The following is a 24092-nucleotide window of genomic DNA, read 5'->3' on the forward strand; positions in this document are numbered from 1 at the left end:
AGATGCTTAGAATTTGCCAGCTTGCACCACTATCACTGTGTCTCCTGATTGTTTAATGCTGTGTAAAAAGCACCCAGAAGAAAGGCACGGTACAGTGGAGAGAAAGATGTACCACAATGATGACACTGAAATCATTTCAGACAACTTGTAAAGCAAGCACTAGCGCTGTCTGGGAAGCAAGGAGGACCTCCTGGAGGAGGCGAAGGTCTAGAGGCCATGCTGAGGGGTCATTCCAGGCAGAGAAGGTTGAAAGCAGCATGGTCCGCAGAGAACATAACTCACGTTCTGACCTACACAAAATCAGCGATCCTAGGCAGCATATATTTTACATCCCCCAGTTCCTAGCCTGGTTTGAGTCCCCAGTTACCCAAATCTCTGCTGCTTCTCATCCCATGCAGGCTGCATGCAGGACGGGACTGCGCTAGGAGACGTGCAGCTCCCTCCCTGGGCTGATGGGGACCCTCGGAAATTCATCAGCCTGCACAGACAGGTGAGTCAGGCCAGGATCCCTGGTATCCTGCTGGGGACCTCAACATCCCCTCAAGTTCCACCAAGGCTTTCTGTCCAAGTGGAGGGCCACCAGCACTGTAAGGCTTATGTCTGGAAAACCTAGAGAAGGGGTGGGGTGTATGCCTTGGGTTGGCAAGGAAAGGCTTGGGCTCTGGGCTGTTTCAGGAGCTCCATTAGACCCTGCCCAGGTGTCAGCTTGGTGAGGGTTTCACTGGAGGAAGTGAGCTTAGTGCCCTGGAGGGCAGGTCAGTGTCCTCAGCCAGCCCTACAAGAATGTCCACTCCCTGGGCCTTACTGCTCGGCATAGTTCAGAGAGGGTTTGGAGTCTCCCAGGGGCTCCCACTGGCCAAAGATTTTCCAGGACTGGGGAGAACTTGGCTTATCACCCAAAAAACTGGACATGGGTAGAGACCAGAGGTCATTAGGGACACAAGGTGAATCAAATTTCTAGGTTAGTCTAAGCACATGAAAGATGTTCAGCATCATTGGTCACCAGGGAGAAATAAATTAAAACCACCATGAGATGAGATGCTGTGACATACCCACGGGAGTGGCTAAAATTGAAAAGACCAGCGAAACCAATAGTTGATGAAAATGTGGAGCAACTAGAATGCGTGAGACATCAATGGTGGGAAAAGCAAAATGGTACACCCACTTTGTACAAAAGCTTGGTAATTTTTTTACAAATTTGCAGGTGCATTTGCCATATCACCCAGCATTTTCACTTGAAAATTGAAAGCACGTCCACACAAAAACTTGTGCATGAATCTTTACCAGGTTTATTCAAACTAGTCAAAAACAAAACTCAAATGTCCATCAGCTGCTAAATGGATAAACAAATTGTATGTCCATGCACACACAACAGAATGCTACTCAGCAGTAAAAAGGAGCAGATTTACTGAATCAGTTTACACAGAACAACATGGATGAGTTTTAATGCATTATCCTACGTGAAAGAAGCCATAACCCAGGGCTACATATCATGTGATTTTTATATGCAGGCATGAAATGTGACACTTAGAGGCAAACTATAGGGACAGAAAACAAATTAGTGGTTCCTAAGCTCTGAAGTAGGAGAGTGACCACAAACGAACACACAGGGGGACTTTTTGAACCAAAGGAAATGTTCTGTTTCTTTACTGTGGTGATGGTTACATGACTGCATGAATTTACAAGAACACTTTGAACTGGGCATTTTAAAAGGGCAAGTTTTATTGTATGTAAATTACACCTAAAAAGTAAAAATAACCGGAGGCAGGTCTGACTAGTGGCAACAAACCTATGCCTTTTCCTGTCCTTTTCTGCAAAGAGAAAGTTCTTCTTGTTTTATTCTTGCCTCTGGAAACTCAGTGATAAGAGTCATCCCTCTCAGAGCCCACTGTCTTGAGTACTTGGGCCAGAGATGAATGTAACCTGTAGGCAACAGCAGCCATAGTCTAATAAAAGACAGAGGTATACATGATTCAATTGACCAGAGTGTTACTGGAATGATGGACCACTACATCTAAGCTGCATAAAGATGTAGTCAAAGACAGGTGGGTGCTGATATACTGCAAAGAAGAGAAGGGACAAGGGGACCTGAGGTTGTGACAAGGTAGAAGAGCCTTAGGAAGTACTTAAACATCCAGCAAGGTGAGGAGGACGTGACTTTCACCAAGTGGATGTTTGAATGAGTGCTTTAGAAGATGAGACAGTTATGGATACTGACATGGGTTAAGGTGTGGCCGTGGGAATGGTGACTTTAGGTGGAATGAAGGCAAAAGTCTTTGGAGATGTGGAGCTCAAGGAACCAAGAGGCCAGAGATCGCAATCACTGAGGATGATGGCAGATCATGGAGAAGCAGGGAAAATATGGCCAGGAATCACCATCTTTGATGAATGAGGAGAACAGAGAGAAGTTGTTGGAAGACAGCAGTGAGGATGAGGAGTGGGTAAAGCTAGATCTCATGCAGCACAGAGAAGCAGATGTTTTGTGATTTTTTTTACAAGAGGACAGAGGACAAATACTCTGGAGGTGGCAATAAGGACTGAGGAGACACCAGCCCCATGTCCTGGCCCCAGACATATGGGTTGTGTCCAGCAAGTGGCCACCACTTGAACTTGCTGAAGGGGAACTGGTGGCCCTGGGGAAAGCCAGGCTTCATCTAAGGAAAGAAGGTGGAGGAATGTTTGGGAAGAGCTTGAGGATGTGGGATATGTGTTGATTAGCAAGAGGTAGGAAGAAGGGCCAGCAAAAGGGTCAGCTGTCCTGGCCTATGATCTGCCCTCACCCGGCTATGCCTTTAGTGGTTCTGTGGCAAACACCAACAAATGCTTTCATGCAAACATCTCCAGAAGGCCATGAAGTATGCCCCAAGTCAGGTGGTAGGCTTGGGAGAGCCATACCTTTCATTACCCCTCGTATGACATGACTCAAGTGTAGCCTTCTTGCCCTCAAAGCCACTTTAATCATAGACCTCAGAAAAGCTAACTTAGCACAGGTGACCTGGCTTCTCCAGATCCAGATGTGTAGGGCAGCTTGTCCTCCCAGAGGACCAATAAGGGGAACCCAGACAATCCTGAATGAACACCTTGAGGTTCTGGGGACCTAGCCCTGAAGCTGGGTTCTACTCAGTAGAGACAGGTGCCACCTCTCAGATAGACTGTGATATCCAGACCCTGGGCCATACTTTCTCTTGCTCATGTGTGACACCTGATGAGAATTATTGCCAACCTGGGTCCCCCATTCTGAGCCAGTGCCACCCATCTGGGCTGTATGCATGAAAGATCCAGCATGCTTGGGTCTTGTGCTAAATTCTTTGTTTCCTGTTGGATGTCACCTTTCATGAGGGGCAGATGTTGACTTCCAGTGGGAGCTGTGGTCTTGAACGGGGTGAGATTTACTTCTCATTTAAAGGTTGTAAACTCAGATCCAGGCTCTGTGTTTGAGTTGAGAATGTCTCCTGTCCTCCCATCTGGGGACAGTGAGCCTGAGCACGGACAGAATATTCCTTAGGTCTCTGAGTGCATGGGTGAGAAACTCCTTGCCTGCTGCATGCCCCCAGCTAGACACAGCTGCCCCAGTGAAGGAAGTTCACATTCCTGGGGGCTAAGCTGCACCTCAGAAGCAGGTTCTATCATTTCTGTGCCAGGGATGATTTAGAAGATGCCCACACCCATGTCCAGAATTTTCCAGTACCTGAATGAAGTGGGATCTGCTCAGTGAGACTGGATGCCCCCTGTGGGGTTCTGAGGAATGAAAACTGGCGGCTGGAGTGTTAGGATCACATGAGCCTGCCCTAGAAGTGAGTTAATTATACCTGCCACCAAAGGCGGTGTTCATTGGAGGAAACAACACCTGTGAAACAGCTGGTACCTGGCACCGTATGTGCTCAGTGAAATCACCTAATTCCTGGAGCTCTCTGTGTGTCAGCCATAGACACAACTTAATCCTTACATGAACCAGCTAAGAAGGTACAATTGTTCGTTTTACAGATGAAGAAACCAAGGAACAGAGATGTTAAGGAATGTGTACATGGCAGCACCCACACCCCCTGTCCTCCAGAGCATGCTCTCCTGATCACTGCACTTAGCCTCAACCTTCTGACATTCTCTGATCAGAACCAGCTCTCCCTGTTTCATATGTCACATCTCAGCAAGACCCCAATACTTTATTTTCAGCCTTGTCTCTTCCATTTAGATGTCTTTCCCAGGCCTGCATCTCATAGATACTGTGGACACCATGGTTGTTTTATGACATGGTTGAGCTGGGGTGGTGAAAACAATCAGATCTGGTTTGCTGCTGGCTGGAGGCAGGACTAGGGTGGCCCTCAGGTGGCTGGCTCATCCTGCCGCTTTGTGCTCATCAAGCCCAGGGGCCCATCAATTATCTCCTCTGTGCAGGGCCAACACCCTGAAGCATGTGCCCCTTGCAGAGAGTGCATGAGTCCATGAGTGGCCTGGGTTTTAATGCTCTTTGGGTTTTTGTTTCAGGCCCTGGAAAGTGACTTTGTCGGTGCCAACCTCCACCATTGGATAGACCTTATTTTCGGGTACAAGCAGCAGGGTCCAGCTGCAGTGGACGCTGTTAATATCTTCCACCCCTACTTCTATGGTGACAGAGTGGACCTCAGCAGCATTACTGACCCCCTCATCAAGAGCACCATCCTGGGGTTTGTCAGCAACTTTGGACAGGTGCCCAAACAGGTACAACATGCCTTGTCATTTGCCTTGCTTTCTCAAAAGAGTGTGTGCAGTGTGAGGACATTCTCTCCTGGGGTAAGAGTGAAGGAGAGGGCTGAAGAAGTGAAATGGTCCCCCATCATCTTCCTGTGCTTTCAATGTCAGGCTTAACCCTCCGTTACCACCTGACGTTGATGCAGATGATGACATCATTAGTGAAACTGGTGAAAGCTGGTGTTTATCTGTGACAGATCTGATTTTTAGACAGTACAATAGATATGTGGTAACTAATTACTTGTGTTCATATCTACCCTACAGGTTTGTTGTTTCCAATGACTTAAGACATATCCAGTGTTTGAAAGTGCCTGAAATATGACCAGCACTTAACAAATGTTAGCTATTAGTGTGATTATGTCATTGAAATCTCTTGTAAGCTCTGGGTATAGAGAGTATTCTTTTATGGACCAGGAAAATGAGGCTCAGAGAGGCTAAATAAATACCTTGCCTAGAATTACACTAATAGCAGTCAACAGAGGTAGAGCTCTGGTCCTAACACATGTTGTCGCCAGTGTGAGAGCATCTGCCTTCTACCTGCCAGGCCTCAGGTGAAATTGCGAAGTCTCACCTGGACCTTCTGTTCTGCTGTCTCTGTCTCCTGGCAAGATAGTCACTTAGCAATATGAGGTTGTGCATTCCCCTGTTGACATACTGATGAAAGCACAAGTTAGGTGGTTATTTAATTGATTCTGGCCCTGTTCATCCTTGAACTGTGGTTCTGCGTGGAGATGTTTTGTTCCAGCCTTCCCCACGTGCCACCATGAGGACTCGGGGTACGGAGAGGGCTCCTTTTGTGCTAAACTAACATCTTTTTGTCTGGTCTCACATGACATGCTGAGATTTGCTCAGCTCCCAGGTAAAGGGAATGTGAGGAGGGTGTGAGGTTGACTTGGAGATTGGATGGCACATCCAGTGTGGGTTTGCTGGGAGGCTTTGTAGGAAGGAAAGAATTTCAGGAAAGAAGCCTGTTAGCCTAATGGTTTCATTTCCTGAATTTAAAAAAGATATAATAATACAAAGCAAGAAAATAATTCAAAGTAGTAGCCACCACCATCCAGCCATGTCCTGCCTCATGTACTCACAGCCCTTGTCCACAGCACAGATCTTTTCCCATCAGTGTAGTTACGGGGTACACACAACTTCAGATTCTGACTACTCAACAATGTGTCATATGAGCTTTGACAAGTATTTCTAAAGTAGCCATCAGAATGTGAATCCCAAGTGTCCCAGTCTAAAGACAAGATTGCAGCACTCAGGCCCCATGCCACTCCTAACAGAGGCTGTGTCCGCTACTCCCAGTCACCTTGAGTGAGGAAGAGTGCTCGTTATTAAACACTCATTGAAAACTCATCATTCTGATTTCTGTTTGCATTGATTGCCCAACCAGTTTTTCTAAATAGGTTAGCATTTGATCCAGGACTGTAACTGAGCTGAGGTTTCTCTGAGACCCCCCCATGCCCCCCAGCTGCCCATCAAACTGGAGCCCCAACTCTGCCCATGTCCACAGCCCGGACCAATGTCCACTTCTTCTCCCTCCAATGTGTGCTTGGTGGATGACTTGCAGGAATGTGCTGCTGGCTGGAAAGAGCAGCCCAGCAGGGGTGCAGTCCGAGAGGGACTGCAGGGTACAGAGCTGGATCTGGCCACAGCTGCACACCCTGGTCCAGCAGTAAGGACTCAGCCAGACAGCATGGCTTATGCTCAGGGCTTGGCTCAGTTATGCAGAAAATTTGGCATTAGGCACAATCTGATGGCAGAGATTGGAGAAAAATAAGAAAGAGGCCGCTGATGGGATTTGCCCGTGTTCTTTGGAATATTTGAATGGATGCTGTTAAAGAATTGTGTTGATGCTTAGATTAATGAGCCTGTAGAGAGTTTGTGAGGGAAGGATGAAAATTATGAGAAATAGGTTGAGTCAATGAAGGAAGCCACATGATCTAGGGAAGGAAGAGAGTCACTCTGGCCTCATGATTGAGAGACAGTTCTTCTGGGGACCAGGAGCTCTTCAGTGAGGCCAGTCTTTTCCCAAGCAGCTTGGGAAAGGAGAGATTTGGCAGGCAGAAGGCTGCCTTTATGACCTTGAAAAAGTAGCTGTCCCTCTCTGAGCCCCAGGCCCCTCACCTGCAGCGTCTGAGGGCTGGACCAGAGGTTCTGTTCATGTTCAGCTCTGTCAGGAGCAAGCCCAGCTGTGGCAACCCCTAGAGTCAGGGTGCAGCTGCCGTGTGCACAGGGATGACCCCTCCGCTGGGCATCTCTCCCCTCATGTGTGTCTGTTCCCTGTCTTTCCAGCTCTTTACCAAACCCCACCCAGCCAGGACTGCAGCAGGGAAGGCTCTGCCTGGAAAGGATGTCTCTACCCCCGTGAGCCTGCCTGGCCACCCACAGCCCTTTTTCTACAGCCTGCAGTCGCTGAGGCCCTCCCAGGTCACGGTCAAAGGTGATTCCCTGGCCCTGCATTGTTTGGTGTCCTGTCCCAGGGTTGTCCCTTCAGTGGCTGGGTTCCTCTGGAGGTCCAGCACCACATACCTAGGCAAAGTATTGGAGACTGACTTTGAATGGTTGCATCTCCAATCACAGCCAGATTCTAGGGGAGTGTCGTCTCTGGGAAGTGTCTAGGGGCTCCTCTGTTAGACCTTGACTTCTGAAGACCCACGTCTCTCTCTCTGTCTGTCTCTCTCTCTCTCTCTATTTCTCTTTCTAACACACACACACACACACACACACACACACATACACACACCTCTTTCAGGCACACACACACACATCTCTCTTCCTCTCTTTTATACATGCACACACACATGTACACACACACACACACCTCCTCTCCTCAAGAGACCAGTGGAGAGTTCCAAGTTTCCCAAGGAAGGGTTACAGCCTCTGTGCCTTGGCCACTGGTCCTCCTAAGCAGGGCAGGATAGGCAGGCAGCCAGTAGCTAGAACATGTGCTCTGGGTCAGATGGCCCAGGAGTGAATTCCAGCCCTACAGCTTCCTCCCTGTGTGACCTTGGGCAAGCCACTGAACCTCCATGTTCCTATGGGGATTTGAATAGGGTTGAATGGATGCTATTACAGAATTGTATTGATGCTTAGATAAATGAGCCCGCAGAGAGTTGGTAAGGAAAGGATGAAAAACATGAGAAATAGGTTGAGCCAATGAAGGGAGCCACGTGATCTAGGGAAGGAAGAGGGTCACTCTGGCCCCATGATTGAGAAACAGTTCTTCCAGGGACCAGGGGCTCCTCAACAAGGCCAGTTAGTGAGAGTGCGATGAGATGGGCCACCTTCGGTGCCCAGCACGTAGGGTGATTATTAGTCCCTCTCATCTGACCACAGTTCAGTGGCTTCCTCAGCTGCCACCAAGGCTCAGAGAGGCTCTATAGAAGCAGGAGTCCACTGGGGTGGGGGTGGTCCCACCCAGCCCAGGAGGGAGGATCACCCAGATGGAAGCAGAAGAGAGGGTGAGGCTGGGTTCCTAGGGCCATGTATGTATGAAGTCGGGTGCGTGTGCCATCTGAGGACATGCACTGCCTTGAGGAAATCCCACTACCTTGAACAACATGCAGGTCCCAAGGAGTATAAAGTTAAGTTTTCAGGGGTTTTAATGGTGTCCTTTTTTATCCTTGAAGTCCAAGAACAGTGTTGTTGGCACACCCCACCCTGGTAGATAAGGTGCTGCTGCTCTTGGCTCTGGGGACCATGCCTCCATTTGCCCCAGGACTGGAAATCTGCTGCTGCATTGAAGTCCCTGGGCAGTCAGGCACAGCCCCTGCCCTCATAGAGAGGGACATGAGGTGCAAACCACACTAACAGTAACAAAGGAGCTCAGATCTCCCATGTGGGCTCCAGGAGACTGATGCAGATCTTACCAGCCACAGGTCCTGGGGGGCCTTCCTGAGGTTCAGTTTCCTCATGTGTAAGGTAGGGAAGACAATGGCCCTGCCCTCAGGCTTGTGACAGTGCCATGAAGTGGTGTCTGCCACACAGGCAGGCAACAAGCCAGCGCTGAGACAGGAGTCCTGGCAGATGCTGGTGCCAGTCCGAGCACACACTGGGCCTTGCTTTAAGGGGCCTGGCTTTACTCTGTCCTTTTCATCTGAGCAGTCCCAGAGGGTAAGGGCCATTGATGCCGCAGTCCCTTCCCTACAGGGAGAGACATCTCACAGTCTTATCCTGGAGCCTTTCCCGAATCTTGCTGCCTCTCTTCCTCCTGGGTGGTAGGGTCAGGAAGAGGGTGGTTCTCCCACTTGACCCAGCACAGGGCAAGGAAGGGAGTGGCCCCCACCAGGAGGAAGGAAAGGCACCTACATGATGGGTGTGGTATGCACAGTCTCAGAAACTAGGCTGGCCTCAGTGTTTTGAGTTGACAAGCTGCACCAGGCTGTGTGCCAGGGGACACACATTGAAAGGGGCATGGTTGTCTCTACTGCATGGGAAGAGGCTGGGTCTGAAGAGATGGAATGACTTGATCAGCATAACCAGGCTTGGAATGAGGTCTGGGCAGCTCCAAATCCCGTGCTCTGAGTCATATTCCAGCTGGGGCTGGGGATGGCTCCCAGAGTGGAGCTGAGGGAGGGTGGGAAGTGTGCCTGCTGTGACTCCTGCCCCAGGGCCCAGCTACAGTGGGTGCTGTCCTTCTGTACATAACTTCAAGTCCAGTGTGTCTGCCTGTCATTCCTACCTGGGGCCCAGCTGCAGTGGGTGCTGTCCTTCCACATATAAGTTCGAGTCCAGTGTGTCTACCTGTGACTTCTGCCCGGGGGCCCGACTGTAATGGATGCTGTTCTTCCATGCATAAGTTCTCCATACTAACTGGGGCGTAGATATGTACCTCTTTTCTCTAGGCTCAGAGTCCCCCAAAGGGGCCATCGGCCACATTGTCCCTACTGAGAAGACCATTCTAGCTGTAGAGAGGAACAAATTGCTGCTGCCTCCTCTCTGGAACAGGACCTTCAGCTGGGGCTTTGATGACTTCAGCTGCTGCCTGGGGAGCTATGGCTCCGACAAGGTGAGCGGGCTGCAGGGAGCAGGGGCAGCCTCAGGACCTCAGCCTTCCTCCAGCTGGAGGCAGAGATGGTCCAGAGATAAGCGAGCCCAAAGCAACCTTGCCCACTTTCCCTACAAGGCGTGCTGCCAGCCTGGGAGGGAGAGGACTCAGTGACTGTGCAAAGCCCTCCTTGGGCTGGGCCTCAAACCCTCCTTCCAAGGTTTGCAAGTTGGCAGTGCACACTGTCACCTCCAGAGCAGAGACTGGCTGAACACGTGGCCACATTGAGCCCACTCACACTGGCACTGAGTGTAGGAGGGAAGTCCTGGGGGCTCCTCTGGTTCCAGTCATGACTTAGACTCAAAGGACACACACTGAGCATTCAGGGGGCTGGCAGGAGCAAGCTGTTTCCCTACTGGTCCTCCCAGCCTCCATGTAAGCCATGCAGTCACCTTTGCCTTCTTGATGCGGCCCCTGCCCTCCTCCCCAAGCCCCATTCCTACTCCAGCTCCCCTCCCCTAATTCCATCACTTCCAATGAATTCCCTACCCCGCAAGCTCTCCCCAGCCCCTCCCTAGCCTTGCCCCAACAACTTCTTGAGGCAGCCATGGAACTCAGCCCCACATGTCCTCCCTCCTGATCCCCAAGCTGAGCCACCCCCTGCTGGTGCTCATGGGGTCTTCCCAGCATCCCTGACTTGTCTCTTCCCACCTGCTGGAGGAGGAGCTCCTCCTTGGGGACCAGGGATGGTCTGGATTTTGTCACCAGGGACTGGCTCCTGAACGCATGGCATGTCCCCAGTTCCCAAGGCACTCAGACTGGCCCACATCCCCCTGTGGCTCTATCCTGGGCTCCTGTCCCTGCTGTCTCCACAGCAGCACTAATCCCCCTTATCTCCCATAGATCCTGATGACATTCGAGAACCTGGCTGCTTGGGGCCGCTGTCTGTGCGCCGTGTGCCCGTCCCCAACAATGATCGTCACCTCTGGGACCAGCACCGTGGTGTGTGTGTGGGAGCTCAGCATGACCAAAGGCCGCCCGAGGGGCTTGCGCCTCCGGCAGGTATGGTTCTGCTCATGCAGGTGTGGTCCTCAAGTGGGAACAGTACCTCATGTAGGGACAAAACCTCTGGCCAGCATGGCACCTGGGCAGGTGTGGTGCCGGAACACACCCTAACTCTGCTCACTGAGGGCCCTGCCACCCTCAGAAGCTGGGAATGAGCGAAGTGAGGTGCAGAGGGTGGCCCACAGCTCAGCGTCGTTCAGGAGTATCATTTTATTCCCATGGTGCATTTGACAGGTACACAGGGCAGGTGCCTCCACAGAGGCCCACACCTTAGCGAGAGATGCCAGGCCATACACAGCCACTTCATGCACATGGCAGGTCTGGGGAAACCAGTTTCCTTATACCAGATAGTATTTTTTGAGCATTTTGCCACAAGTTGGCCTTTATGCCAAGCATTTTTACATGGATTGCCTCATTTTAGTTTCTTGACAACCCTGTAAAATAGGTGCCATGATCACCCCTACTTTATTGGTGAAGGAAAAATGAGATGTAAAGAAGTATAAGTGGTGCATCCAAGGTCAAATGAAAGACTTTCGGAAGGGAAGTGGTTGAGGTGGGAGGAAGAGGAACCATGAGCCAGGAGGCTGAAGATGTGTACCACCAGACCTCATAGCGAATGCTAATCACGGTGGCACTTAATGTTTGCTTAACATTCCAAATGCACCAAGGCCCTTCTGTATACTAATTTTTTTCCATGAAGAAGGAACTATTATTTCCACATTCAGACAAGGAAATTGAGGTTCATAACAGCTTGCATTTGAATCTAGGTTTGTCTAACTGTAAACCCCATGCGCTCTCCTGCATACTCTGGAACTTGCCCTAGAATATCACTAGGGGACACTTTCAACTCTAAAATCCAATTCATTTCTGTGTCTGTTTTTTGGTTGGCCACAGGGCCCTAAAGTAACAGAAACAAAAATAAGCTGTATAAAATCAATCACGCTTGTAATCCCAGCACTTTGGGAGGCCGAGGCGGGTGGATCATGAGGTCAGGAGATCGAGACCATCCTGGCTAACATGGTGAAACCCCATTGCTACTATAAATACAAAAAATTAGTCGGGCGTGGTGATGGGTGCCTGTAGTCCCAGCTACTCAGTAAGTTGAGGCAGGAGAACGGCGTGAACCAGGGAGGCAGAGCTTACAGTGAGCAGAGATCATGCTACTGCACTCCAGCCTGGGTGACAGAGCGAGACTCCATCTCAAAAAAAAAAAAAAAAAAAAAAAAAATCACCACTGACCAAATTTACTAAATTGAACATGTTTCACTGAAACTGACCCTGGGTTTCTCTGGATAATTTTCAAGCCACTTCTGTCACCCTAGACCATATCCTTGTCTCCTGGTGCCATGCAGGGCATGGAGGGTGCTGCATGAGAACTCAGCAAATGTGAGGTGAAGGAACAAATAGGGCAGTGCGAGACAGCGCTGACATATATGCAGGGGCACCGCACCCACTGAGAGGCAACTATACAGGCGACAGGCAGGTGACCTTCACCAACTGCTGTTGTCAGTCGACTGGGTGTGGTTCCTGATCTCAGCAAAGGGACTGGAAATGAAAGACTGGAGACCTCTCTCCCCAGTATCCCCGTTGCCCATTTACAGCTTGCCCTGGGGACTGTACACAGTTCCACCTGACCCTGGGGCTGGCCTTCGGGTACTGGGGCGGTGATTTTTCTACCATCCTCCGAGCTCCCATTTAACAGTGAAAATGCACGGAAACACCCTCATATCGACCCCATAAAAATGTAATTTATCATCCTCTCCTACTTCCAAATCAACAGGAAAAGATATGGGAATCCCACATGCTCTTATTTTCTAAAAATAAAACACTTTATCACTTACCTGTAAAGGCTAATGTGGCCTTGCAGGTTCCCCAAACCACGGCTGCTCAGTGAAGGGGTCCATTCTTGACCTGTGAACAGGAAAGTCATCACTGATGAGCTTCATAGGCAGTTCAAAAAGTATTTTATTTGTAAAGATATTGCAACATTAAGGAGAAATTTTAAATTTGCTTCAAAGACAATTCTCTACCACCCCTATAAAAGTTTTCATTTTTGCATACTTTCATCCTCAGATATTACATATTTATATCTTTCTGATCAGTGTGTAGATATTTTATTCTATTTTCACCCAGGCTATCCGATTGTTTCCATTTTTCTACATTCTCTATAATTTACATTTCAATCATTTCATATCATTCCATTTCCATAAAATTGCATTTCAATTGTTTTGTTATGTCAGTGCACTAGAGTTTAATAAACCATTTCTTCTAAAACTAGACAATTAAGTTGTTTCCAAGTTTTAACTATTTTAAATAGTGCTGCAGAAAATATCTAGGTTGCTGTTTGCTTCTGATTGTTTTCTTACGATAAACTTCAAGGAGGAGAGTTATGAGCAGTGACACGGTGCCTTCCAAAATAGTTCTATGACTTAATCATAACCACCAGCAATCAAGAGCACCCGTCTCATGGCAATGTAACCAGCATGGGGAATAATTTTCAGGGGTTTTCTTGTTGCTGTCATTTTTTGTTGCTGTAGTTAGATATGAGATGATATAATGAACTTATTTTAATTGGCCTTTTAGAGAAGTATTATTCTGAGAAAACAAACCCCCCTTGAGCATACATTTGAAGCTGCTGTCTCCTTCTTTGATTTCTTCGGCTCTTGCAGATGGGGGGTGCTGGATGCCTTGTGGTGCTGGAGTTTCCAGGCTGGTCAGAAGGCAGCCAGCCTAACCTAAGTGGGCAGTGCCAGGCACCCAGGCTGTTTCCTGGGAAGATCAGGCAGACTTGGTTCCACTCGTAAACAACACGTGCCGGCACTGGGGCTCAGAGATCCTGTCTCTACATCCTGAGCCTTACGCCTGGGTTCCCTTCTCTGCGCTCTTTGGCATTGCTGTGTCCCCTGCGGTCAGAACTGAGTCATCAGACTTAGTTCATTCTGGCAAGAGATTCAGAAGGTTCCTGTCAACTCCTCTGCTTTCCCCTGTTCACTTGGGCAGTTGCCACTTTCCTAGGATGACCCAACTCTTCTGTGGGTCATACCCATTAACTTGCCAGCACCATCTGGTTGGCGTCACGTTAGGATCCATTAAGGACAAACGGGAGCCTGTGGCAGAACCTTTCATTGCTATGACCAGGCAAAGTGACAGTTTTGAAAAATGACGCTTAGCCTCATTGACCCAAATGAGTGAGCGATTGTCTCTGTTCTGAAGGTGGAGGTTTACCACTTGGTAAGCCAGGCCAATTACGCTTCAGAATGCCACCTCCGTGCCCCTCCAGCTGAGTCCAGGGGATGGCAAGCACATGTGAGCAGAGGACCTCAGATCAGGGCCTGATCAGATCAGGGCCTCACCAGGCTCTGGGGTGCTGGTGATGGAATCCACACCATTGCCTGCAGCAGTTGGCCAGGGGGTACCAGCATACGTGGTGGGCCATTTCAGTCCCTTGGGAAAGTGTCCACAGAGAACAAAGCCTCCAGCTAGATCTGGACACACAGCCATCCATGAGTCAGGCCACGTTCCACACATGCGAAACCTGAGGGCCAAGACCAAGGAAGTCTAAGTGTCCCAGTGGCTATGAATCCAGACCTATCAGACTTGAAAAGCCCCATCTTTTTGGTGACCACGTGACCTCCCCTTTTCTTCTTCCCAGTTTAGTTCAAGAGTGCACGTGCCTCTGAGGTTCCCTTACCGAGATGGCTCTCAAAGTTGGGCACATGTGAGAATCCCCTGAGGGTTTGTGAAAATTCAGATGTCAGGGCCCCATCCCCAGTGTTTCTGATTCAGGAGACTTGGGGTAGAACCCAAGAATTTGCATTCTAACGGGCTACCTGCTGCTACTGAACCTGCTGGTGTGGGCACCACAGTTTGCCAACAGTGCTTTGTATGTTGATTGCAACATGAACTGGCCAGGTGTGGTGGCTCACACTTGTAATCCCAGCATTTGGGAGGCCAAGGCAGGTGGATCACTTGAGGTCAGGAGTTCAAGACCAGCCTGGCCAACATGGTAAAACCCCATCTCCACTAAAAATACAAAACATTAGCCAGGCGTGGTGGCAGGCGCCTGTAATCCCAGCTACTTGAGAGGCTGAGGCAAAAGAATTGCTTGTACCTGGGAGGCAAAGGTTGCAGTGAGCCGAGATCATGCCATTGCACTCCAACCTAGGCGACAGAGCAAGACTCCATCTCAAAAAAAAATAGTGACATGAACTGCTCCCAGGTTCAAGACAGATGTAGGGCAGCACAAAACATCCAGATGTGGCTAGTCTCTGGTTGAGTTATAAGTAAAAAAGTTGTTGTTTCTCCCCAGCAGAGCCTCTGCCCCTGAGATGAATGAAATGAAGAGGCTAGTCATGGACACGCACATGCACACACCCCCAGCCGCACAGACAACAGACTTGGGAATCACTGACTCACTCAGAATCCTCATTTCCTTATCTAGGGCCCAGCTGTATAGGGAGGGTGAAGAATTCTCCAAAGTAGCTGAATTGAGGGTCCTTCTCCTAACCTGCGAGTCTCTGTCCCCAGGCCTTGTATGGACACACACAGGCTGTCACATGCCTGGCAGCATCAGTCACCTTCAGCCTCCTGGTGAGTGGCTCCCAGGACTGCACCTGTATCCTGTGGGACCTGGACCACCTCACCCATGTGACCCGCCTGCCCATGCATCGGGAGGGCATCTCAGCCGTCGCCATCAGCGATGTCTCAGTAAGGCTCCCATTTCTCAGTGTCCGTGTCCTCACCTTCGCAGTAGCATGGAGTACAACACTCAGGAGAAAGCCCAGAGACACAGAGACTCTGGCCACCCCAGAATGTTGAGAGGGCCCCATGTGTGTGGAACAGTCGCTGTAGATCTCATGTGCAGCACCCAGGTCTAGCTTCAATGTCCGCTTCTTTACTTTCCTCCCTCTGGTGATGGGGACAGTGGGAGGTGTCTGCTCTGCTGCAGGCACCAGGGTGCTGCAGCAGAAAGACTGGTTTTTAGTGAGGGTTTTGCTAGATGTGGCTGACTCATTTAGCTCTTTACCTTCAAATCAGTGTTGACTTGGCAGGTGTTTGGTCTTCATGGCAGTGCAAGCTTCTCTGCCTGTCCTTCCATACTGGCTAACAAAGATGAGGGAGATCAATTTATTGGTTTGAAATTTCTTCCAGACCAAAGCCCTGTCATGGGATATGGGGTTCCCTGAGGATGCAGAGGTTTCTGCATCTGCTCACAGAAAACCTAAGGGGCCCAGGGCATAAATAAAATGGGCAGAGGGCTCAAAAGAGGAAGGATGATATAGGAGCTTCCTGGTTCCAATTTTTGCTGAAAGTGGTGCTCCAGGTGGGCTTGAATTCAAAACTGGATTCAATGTTAGATGAGTAGATGGAGTGTGAATGGGTGGGTGGATGGAGACGTAGCTCAGTTGATGCATGGGTGGATGGATGAAGACATGGATGGATGGGTGGATAGATGAGTGGATGGATGGGTGGATAGATGAGTGGATGGATGGATGGATGGATAAATGAGCAGATAAAGGGATGGAAAGATGGATGAAATGGATAATGGATTGGTAGATGGTGGGTGAATGGATGGATGGGTTGATGTATGGAAGAAGGCATGAAGCCTTCACCTGGGAGAATATAAAACCCATCAGGAATTGTGTCTCTAGACCCCAGACAAGCCTGGTACCAGGACAAGTTGTCCTGCAGCCAACTGATTTCAGTCTGTGCTTGCTGGGTGTGGGGCAGAGAAGTATCAGACATGGTCCCTGGCCTCAGACAGACCATCCCTAACAATTCTGGAAATTCTACAATGGATCCCAGCCCAGGGGGATATGGAGGGGCACTGAGCCTCATACATCCGTTCTGTGATTAGGGCAAGGCTCAAAGGGATGGCCCCAGGGCCTCGGTGACAGTGGCCACTACAGAATAGACAGGACTTGAGGAGCAAAGACTCAAATGTGAGCATATCAGGAGATACAATGGGGAAATTTCTCCTCAGAAATTCCCTCTTCAGGGACATTGCACAAGCTTATGAGCCACGTGCAGTCATTGGAACCTCTGTACCCTGCCCTCCACCAGGTGGCATCTAAAACTTCTTTATGGGGCAGGGCTGGCCAACCAGGTATAAGTTGTGTGTCCAAAGCCAGGGCTGCCCTTCAGGCTGGATCTTCTGTGGCAGTCAGGGTGTGGCTGGGGAGTGGGATCTGGGAGGAGCCTGAGGGTGAGCCAGGTGCCTTCTGCCAGGAAAGAAGTATCCAAGCACATGACTGCAGTATGAAAAGAAGCCAGAATTTACAACTGTGTGAAAACACAGCAGACCTGTAAGTCAGCTGGAAAGAAGTCTTGGGGTACCTTGGGGGTCTTCAGAGCATGGCAAATTGAGGGTACTTGGGTGTACCAACTGGGTAGCTGGGTATGTGGCTAATGGGCAGGCAGTGACTCCAGCTTAGAGTGATACCAGCTCTCACTGCACAGGGCACCATTGTCTCCTGTGCGGGAGCACACTTGTCCCTGTGGAATGTCAATGGACAGCCCCTGGCCAGCATCACCACAGCCTGGGGCCCAGAAGGAGCCATAACCTGCTGCTGCCTGATAGAGGGCCCAGCTTGGGACACAAGCCAGATCATCATCACCGGGAGTCAAGACGGCATGGTCCGGGTAGGTGTGTCTTGGGCAGAATGAGGACATGACACAAGAAATGTGTTCATCTCCATTCTTCTGACTTCCTCCAGGGGGCCAAACCTGCAGGTTGCATTTGAGACCATTCCAGAACAGGTACCTACAGCAAATGAAGCTGTAGGTTCTTTCCAGAGAAAGAGTAAATAAATAAAATTATATATATAGTATTACACACACAGACACACACACACATGCACACACACATACACAGACACACACACTAAAATAAACACTGTTACAACATATAAAAGTTGAATGGTTAAATGCAAAAGATTATATTCCAGTGCTAAAAGGAGATATTTGTGTCATCCATTCAAACAGAACTTGCCCACCTATCCACTAATTTATCTACCCACCAACCCATTTATCTCTCTACTCATCTACCCACCCATCCATCTACCCATCCATCTCCCTATCCACCCATCCACTCATCCATCCATCCATCCATCCATCCATCCATCCATCCATTCATCCATCCATGTATCCGTCCATCCATCCATCCATCCATCCATGCAAGCTGAGATACCCAGGCAGTCCCCTCACAGGACTTTGTCTGTGGCCTCTGCAGAAAGCAGGGCATTCTGGGCTGGTCTGGGCTTGGTGGGGTGTGGCCCACATCGGTGGGACAGCCAGAGGAGCCTGGGGTGGCCGAGCTGCAGGTATATTACTCTCCTGGGCCCGCCCAAAGCATGAGTGAGGGTCTTCTGTGCACTTAGCGCTCATTCATTCAATGTGGTCACTGAGTTCCTAGACTGGCCCAGTGCTGTGCTAAGCCTGGCATGGGGCTCACGGAATCATTTGAGAGGAGGCTGGTCCTTGCCCTTTGGTGATATAAAATCCAGACCCAGTGAGTGAGAAGCCATTTTGAGTGAGTTGGCCTCAGGGCTCCCACAAGCAGGCTTAGCACCAAGGGCCAGACACAAGATGAGGGTGCCCAGTCGCCCAGGGGTGAGGGAGGACTCTAGAGGTGGTGGCATTATGGGCAAGAAGGCATTTGTTGAGCAAAATGGTAATAAACTGGTTGCAGAGTCACATCCCTGCAAGTGAAGGGTGGTGGGGGGATAGATGAGATGTACTTAGGGACATGGGTGGGGTAAACTCATTCAAGGTGCAACTGTGATCGGCCAAACCTCCGCATGAGGAAGCTAGAGCCTAAATAACCTTTTACCTGATAGTAAATTAACATCAGAAGTGAAAGGGGGGCCATGTCTTCATCCCTTCCCTGAGGGCCCCCCTAGGTGTGAGGAAATTGACTAGGCCACTCCGAGCTTGCAGACAAGATCATCTCCCCAGCCCAAGACATTTGCTTTTTTGGGGCAGGTTTGGAAGACTGAAGATGTGAAGATGTCTGTTCCTGGACGGCCAGCAGGAGAGGAACCCTCGGCTCAGCCTCCAAGCCCAAGAGGTACCTGACCTGCTAGGGATGTGGCTGTCCTGGCCTTGCCCTGCCCTCCTCACCTCCCCTCTCTCCACCTCAGCCCAAGGGCTGCAGCTCCTCCCAGGTCTGCAGAGCCTAGGGAGGCCTAGGGAGGCACAGAGAGGTTCAGTGACTTGCCCGAAGTCACCCAGCAAGCAGACTATCCTCACATCTGCCGCCATCACAGCCACAACGGCCTCAGAATAACCTAACCATAGATACTGGAATGTAACCACCATCACTAACCCCTCCATAATGAACACAGGTGAAAACCTCCCATCAAAGCTGTCACCGCATCATGTCCATCACAGCTGTCTAGTCCCCGCCCCCATCATTACCTCCTCAAGCTCAGTCTTCAGAAAAGATTGTGGCTCAGAACTGGGACATCTTTATTGGGACTCACAATCAAACACGCTTTCATGAAGTTAGAATTCTATCATCCTGAGTGCTTCTGTTAGCTCCCTGTTTGCTCTGCATCCCAGAACCTGTGATCATCCACAGGAGAGAATTTCCCAGATTTCAGAGGGCTGCCCTCTGAAGAGAGTAGAGGTTTGCAATTCATTCATTTCTAAAATACAGTCCACACCTCTTTGATTCATGTAGTCACCCATTTGTGGATTCTTCTTCATGCAAGCACACACAGGCATTTGCTCAGCCGCTAGTGTATCCTAGGCTCTATATTAGGGGTCCTTTCCTTCAAGATAAAAACACCTGGGGACCCTTGTCGACAATCTGGGCGGGGCCAGGACAATAACATCAAAAAGATCAATAACATCACAAAGATGCAGATTAAGAACTGCATCAGTTCGCAGGTCCTGTTTCTCTAGGGTACTTGGAGACCACCACAAGGAGTCAGCCTATCTCAGTGTGAAAGGACAGAAGTGTATGCATTCTAAGCAACTCAGCACATCTTTGGAAAGCGGAGGCCAAGCTCCCTCCCATATCTGCTCCCACTTGGAAAGGCTCTTATTCCCCAGCCTGCTTACAAAGCAGTTTTCTAGTACACCTGCATGAGACTGCACACCATTTTAGTTTTGGACTCAAATGCCCACTTTTGAAGCTACTGGGGCCCAGTAAGCTAATGGCATTAGCTAAGCCTATGGTTGATAAATGGATGTCTGAGAAAGAATGCTGGATGGATGGATGGATGGATGGATGGATGAAAGTCACCTCAGAGCCATTCAGTTGGTTCTGGCAGTGCCATTGGATTTGCAGGTTGTGGTGAGGTTGCACTCATTGGTCATGGGGTCTAGTGAATGAGAAGCAGGGTGAAAAGCAGGAAACGAGGTTCTAGACCCAACTCTGTCACAGCAACTTCTCTGGTCTTCTGTCAAATGGAGACACTTCCTGTGCATCCTAACTAGTAGAATACTGATGAGAGAATAATAGTAGCCACAGACAAGAATCTACCCCAAATGCAGGTCATTGTTGCCATTTTTGCAGACTTTTGAGAGATTTTTCTCTCTGGACACAGCAGCTGATGGCTTTAGGAAACTTACTTAAGGGGGTCTTAGACTGACAGGGAGCCCCAGATCCACATCCTTCCTCTCTGTCTACCCCAAAGTCACTGCCACCCCATTGGATTGACTGCCAAGATTGTGATTACAGTTCAAGGGAAGATTAATGTGAAATGACAGGATGACATGGACATATTCAAATAATCATGTTGGGCTGAAGTTTAGAGTTAACAAATCTGAAATATGTGCAGATTTACAAGCCTAAACTGCTGGAGGTCTTTAATAAAAAGGCATGTTGTTCTTATATTGCTCAAAACTGCTTTGTTGGAAAGGGACCTGTATTGGGCATGACACGTGAATATTTGCATATGTGTCCTCTTGGCATGTATATTACTGCATCCCTCAAATGTTTTAAGGGGCAAGAAAGGAGATCTGTGAAGATATTAAGCATACTGCATTTGTGGGAAGATGTAATCTAATTTCTGCTTGGAATTCATTTGTTTGCCATTTGCAGCAAGGCCCAGCCCAGTTGAGTACAATTTATTTCAGGAATTGCCTCAAAGATTTGGACTCAATCTGGTACACAAAAAATACTTGGGAGAAGCTTGTTGTTTAGATTTGTACACAAATGTACAAATGCCTGGTGTGCTTTGAGGTGGTTTCTCCCACCTGGACCCCTCATGCGTTTCCTGGCACTTGGCCTGTGTGCACACATGGGTGGTCACCCCAGGACAGTGGGGGCTGTATCATCTCTCCTACCCTAAGTCCAAGGAAGTGGCCTCACAGGGACGTACCCAGCTGGCGTCTCTCCATCTCACCCTTCACATTGAAGGAATTACTGTCTGTCCCCAAATGCAGTCATTAAAATGAGTGAAGTAACAATCATTGAGTTATATTTTTTGAAAAAACGTTCTCAGCATTTAATTATTGGTTGTGGCATGAGAGGATTAAGATAAGTTGATAATGCCGACTTTATGTAATTTATTTTTACTAGGCAATTACTGGCTGCATTACATCCTGGCAGCAAGGTATTGTGGGGCATCTTATTAAGCATAAAGCCAGTAAACACTGATGAACAATTTTGCTGAACTAGGCATGCAATTTAGAAAGCAATAATACACAAATCCAATTTGGTACACAATGGATACCGCGGCACGTCAGCACATGTAACTATCACCGCCTGCAAATTAAATTGGGACGGCCCTTTTTGCAACAGCACAGGCCAAGATTAAATATATTTCCCCCTCAATTTAACAAGTTGCTGACCACAAATATAAATATATGCGTATGTGTTTGTGGCCCTGTGTTGCAGATGCACACTGCATGTGGGAAGCCGATCTGGTGTTCTAACTCTTCTCTCCCATGCTCCACACAGGCCACAAGTGGGAGAAGAACCTGGCCTTGAGTCGAGAGCTGGACGTCAGCATTGCTTTGACAGGGAAGCCCAGCAAAACCAGCCCCGCGGTGACGGCTCTGGCCGTGTCCAGGTAAGCGTGGCCTTGTTTCTCTGGGTCTCCAGCAGAGGGCACTGCAGCCACCTCTAGGAAAGCCCCAGTGGCTCTGAGTCCAGGCCACCTGGCCAAGGAGGCCACCTCACTCCAGGACGGGCCCCACCAAGCACAGGATGCAGCCTGCGTGGCCGTGTAGAGCCCCAGGAAATGTTTTTCAGGGTTTTGTTGTTGTTGTTTGTTTTGCTTTTAACTCACACATGCCCTTGCAATCTTGCTCTTGAATATCCATACATTAATTAAGAAATCCAAGAGGTAGAAGTCTATTGTTTTGTAATTTTATCCTAAAGAGAGCCTTTTCCCCTGAGTTCCACTGCCGACTGTAACATTTGGTGTGATGATTATCCTTCATTAACAGAAAGTGCCTTCTGAGGGCTCTTAGCTGCTGTAGCATAGCCAAGCGTCAGTCCCGACACTTCATACCCGTTATTTGACTCGCAGTAACCCATGGAGGTGGTTACTGTCATTAACATCCTTGTACACACCGGGAGGTGCAGCCTCAGGGGTCGCTGACCTTGCAAAGCTGGCCTTCCTTCTTCCCTCCCTGGCGTGGCGTGGGCTGTTCTGGCGTTCTTGGTGGGGGCACTACACAGTGTTTTAGATGCTGGGTGGGGTAGAGTGGGGTGGGGTGGGCATGGTGGTAGGGCCAGAGCCGCACTTTTTGCAGATAATTTGCCATTTGTTCTGCCCTGGTCCTAGCTATATCTCTGGCGGGACAGGAGACTCATCTGGAGGCACTGGAGAGAGGCAGGGCCTCGTCCTGCTCCCTGGGGCCTGAGCTTCCCCACAGTGCTGTGGGAGCCACCACCCTCACAGCTCAAATGCTCTCCCCTCCCCCAAGTGGAAACCTTCTCCATTCCTCCCACTACCTCCCCTGCCTCAGGAGAAATTAGGCCAGGGGCAAGCTCTGCTGGGCACTGGATAGAGTCCCAGAGTTGCAATATCCCGCGTGCTGGCGAGGACAAGTCGTCCTGTCCCGCTAACGTTCTTGTCTTTTCTTTCTCTTCCCAAGAAACCAGACTAAACTCCTGGTTGGTGATGAGAAGGGGAGAATATTCTGCTGGTCTGCAGATGGATAGGAAGAGAGAGGCAGCAGAGGCTCTGGCACTGCAGTGCCAGGCTGAGGGCGGCAGAGGTGACTGGGGCCTGAGCTCTGCCTACAGAGGAAACCCCCAGGGCCTCCCTCACCACAACTCTCAAGGAAGGGCCTCTGCTTCAGAGCTCTACACCCCAACCTTCTCCATGACCCATGGGAATTCTATGAAAAAGATGAGCGCACACACTCGGAGGGCTGAGCAGCACTCTGGAAACTATGACTTGGTGATGCCCAGTTGCACACGAAATTACAGATGACTCACCTTATTAAGGGCTATTGCACTGAAAAAAAAGAGATGGGGTTGCTTACTGGAAATTATTGTATTGTCTTTATTTTATTAAAGCAACTATGTTCTAAATGCAGAAGGGCTCTTGAGTTTTAAATTGCCACTCTATTTCACTTACAATGCTGCCTTTCTAAGTGTTTGTGTTTCTGTCCTGAGAAAGGCAGGAAGGCTTCAGGGAAGCACATCCGCCTGCACAGCCTCACCCAGCCCCTACCCGTCTTCCATCTTGGACACTGGCTCTTCCCCCACTTGCCCATAGTGTAGGGGCCTGAGAAGTGAGGGGCCACTGTGAAGAAGGCTCCGCCTCTAAGCCACAGGACATGGCTGTGGGTGCTGCCCATGGCAGACTCAGGGAGGATGGCCTGGGGTGATACACCTGCTTTGGTGACACACCCACCCCCATCTCCACAGCCTGCAACAGACAGGGGTTCCAGCCAGCTCTTGGCTCAGCAGTCTCTTCCCAGGGCCCTGGTCCACACTCCGCTTCTGAGCTGCAGTTCTTCCTGGAGAAACCTGCACTGCTGTGTGACTTTTGTTTTCCACCTGAAAATGTATGGCAGGTGGGTTAGTTACTCATGCCCCTCTGAGGAATTCCAGTACCTTCTAGTGCTTGGGTTATTCTGGGATTGGTCGTTGGGCACCAGAGGTCTCACCCTCACTCTAATGTCTCCTCCTCACTCCAAGATTTGCAGAGCTCCTCAAAAGGAAATCCAGCTGCCTTTTTAATAAAGTCAAGCTCAGGTGGACACACAGGGACTTGGGGAGATTAAGCTTGCAAGCTTCAATTCCTCTTTCAGAGATCTCCCTTCCAGGGGCCAGGTGGGGATCCTGATCTTCCTCATGTCTCCAAACTCTGCAAAGGCCCTGAAGGGGGTCCTCACCTAATTT

General features: G+C 49.6%; 1 protein-coding gene across 15 annotated transcripts in view; it reads left to right on the forward strand.

Annotated features, from left to right (window-relative positions):
- Window positions 1-23280, forward strand: part of WDFY4 (WDFY family member 4) — a 297261-nt gene extending 273981 nt beyond the window's left edge. For 12 of the 15 annotated variants that reach the window (XM_021943264.2, XM_031652346.1, XM_009214408.4 and 9 more), the window contains 10 exons: window positions 399-490; window positions 4483-4695; window positions 7018-7165; window positions 9549-9733; window positions 10616-10774; window positions 15305-15484; window positions 17237-17419; window positions 18761-18845; window positions 21690-21801; window positions 22835-23280. In XM_021943264.2, coding sequence (XP_021798956.2) covers window positions 399-490; window positions 4483-4695; window positions 7018-7165; window positions 9549-9733; window positions 10616-10774; window positions 15305-15484; window positions 17237-17419; window positions 18761-18845; window positions 21690-21801; window positions 22835-22901 — 1424 coding nt within the window. In that variant the 3' untranslated portion in view covers window positions 22902-23280. Of the gene's footprint in view, window positions 1-398; window positions 491-4482; window positions 4696-7017; window positions 7166-9548; window positions 9734-10615; window positions 10775-15304; window positions 15485-17005; window positions 17083-17236; window positions 17420-18760; window positions 18846-21689; window positions 21802-22834 lie in introns of all 15 variants that reach the window. The other 3 variants (XR_004176998.1, XM_021943265.2, XR_002524268.2) reach the window with 3 other exon arrangements.
- The last annotated feature ends 812 nt before the right edge of the window (window positions 23281-24092 follow it).

Source organism: Papio anubis, chromosome 11, assembly GCF_008728515.1.
Source record: "Papio anubis isolate 15944 chromosome 11, Panubis1.0, whole genome shotgun sequence".
In the NCBI taxonomy this organism is placed as follows: domain Eukaryota; kingdom Metazoa; phylum Chordata; class Mammalia; order Primates; family Cercopithecidae; genus Papio; species Papio anubis.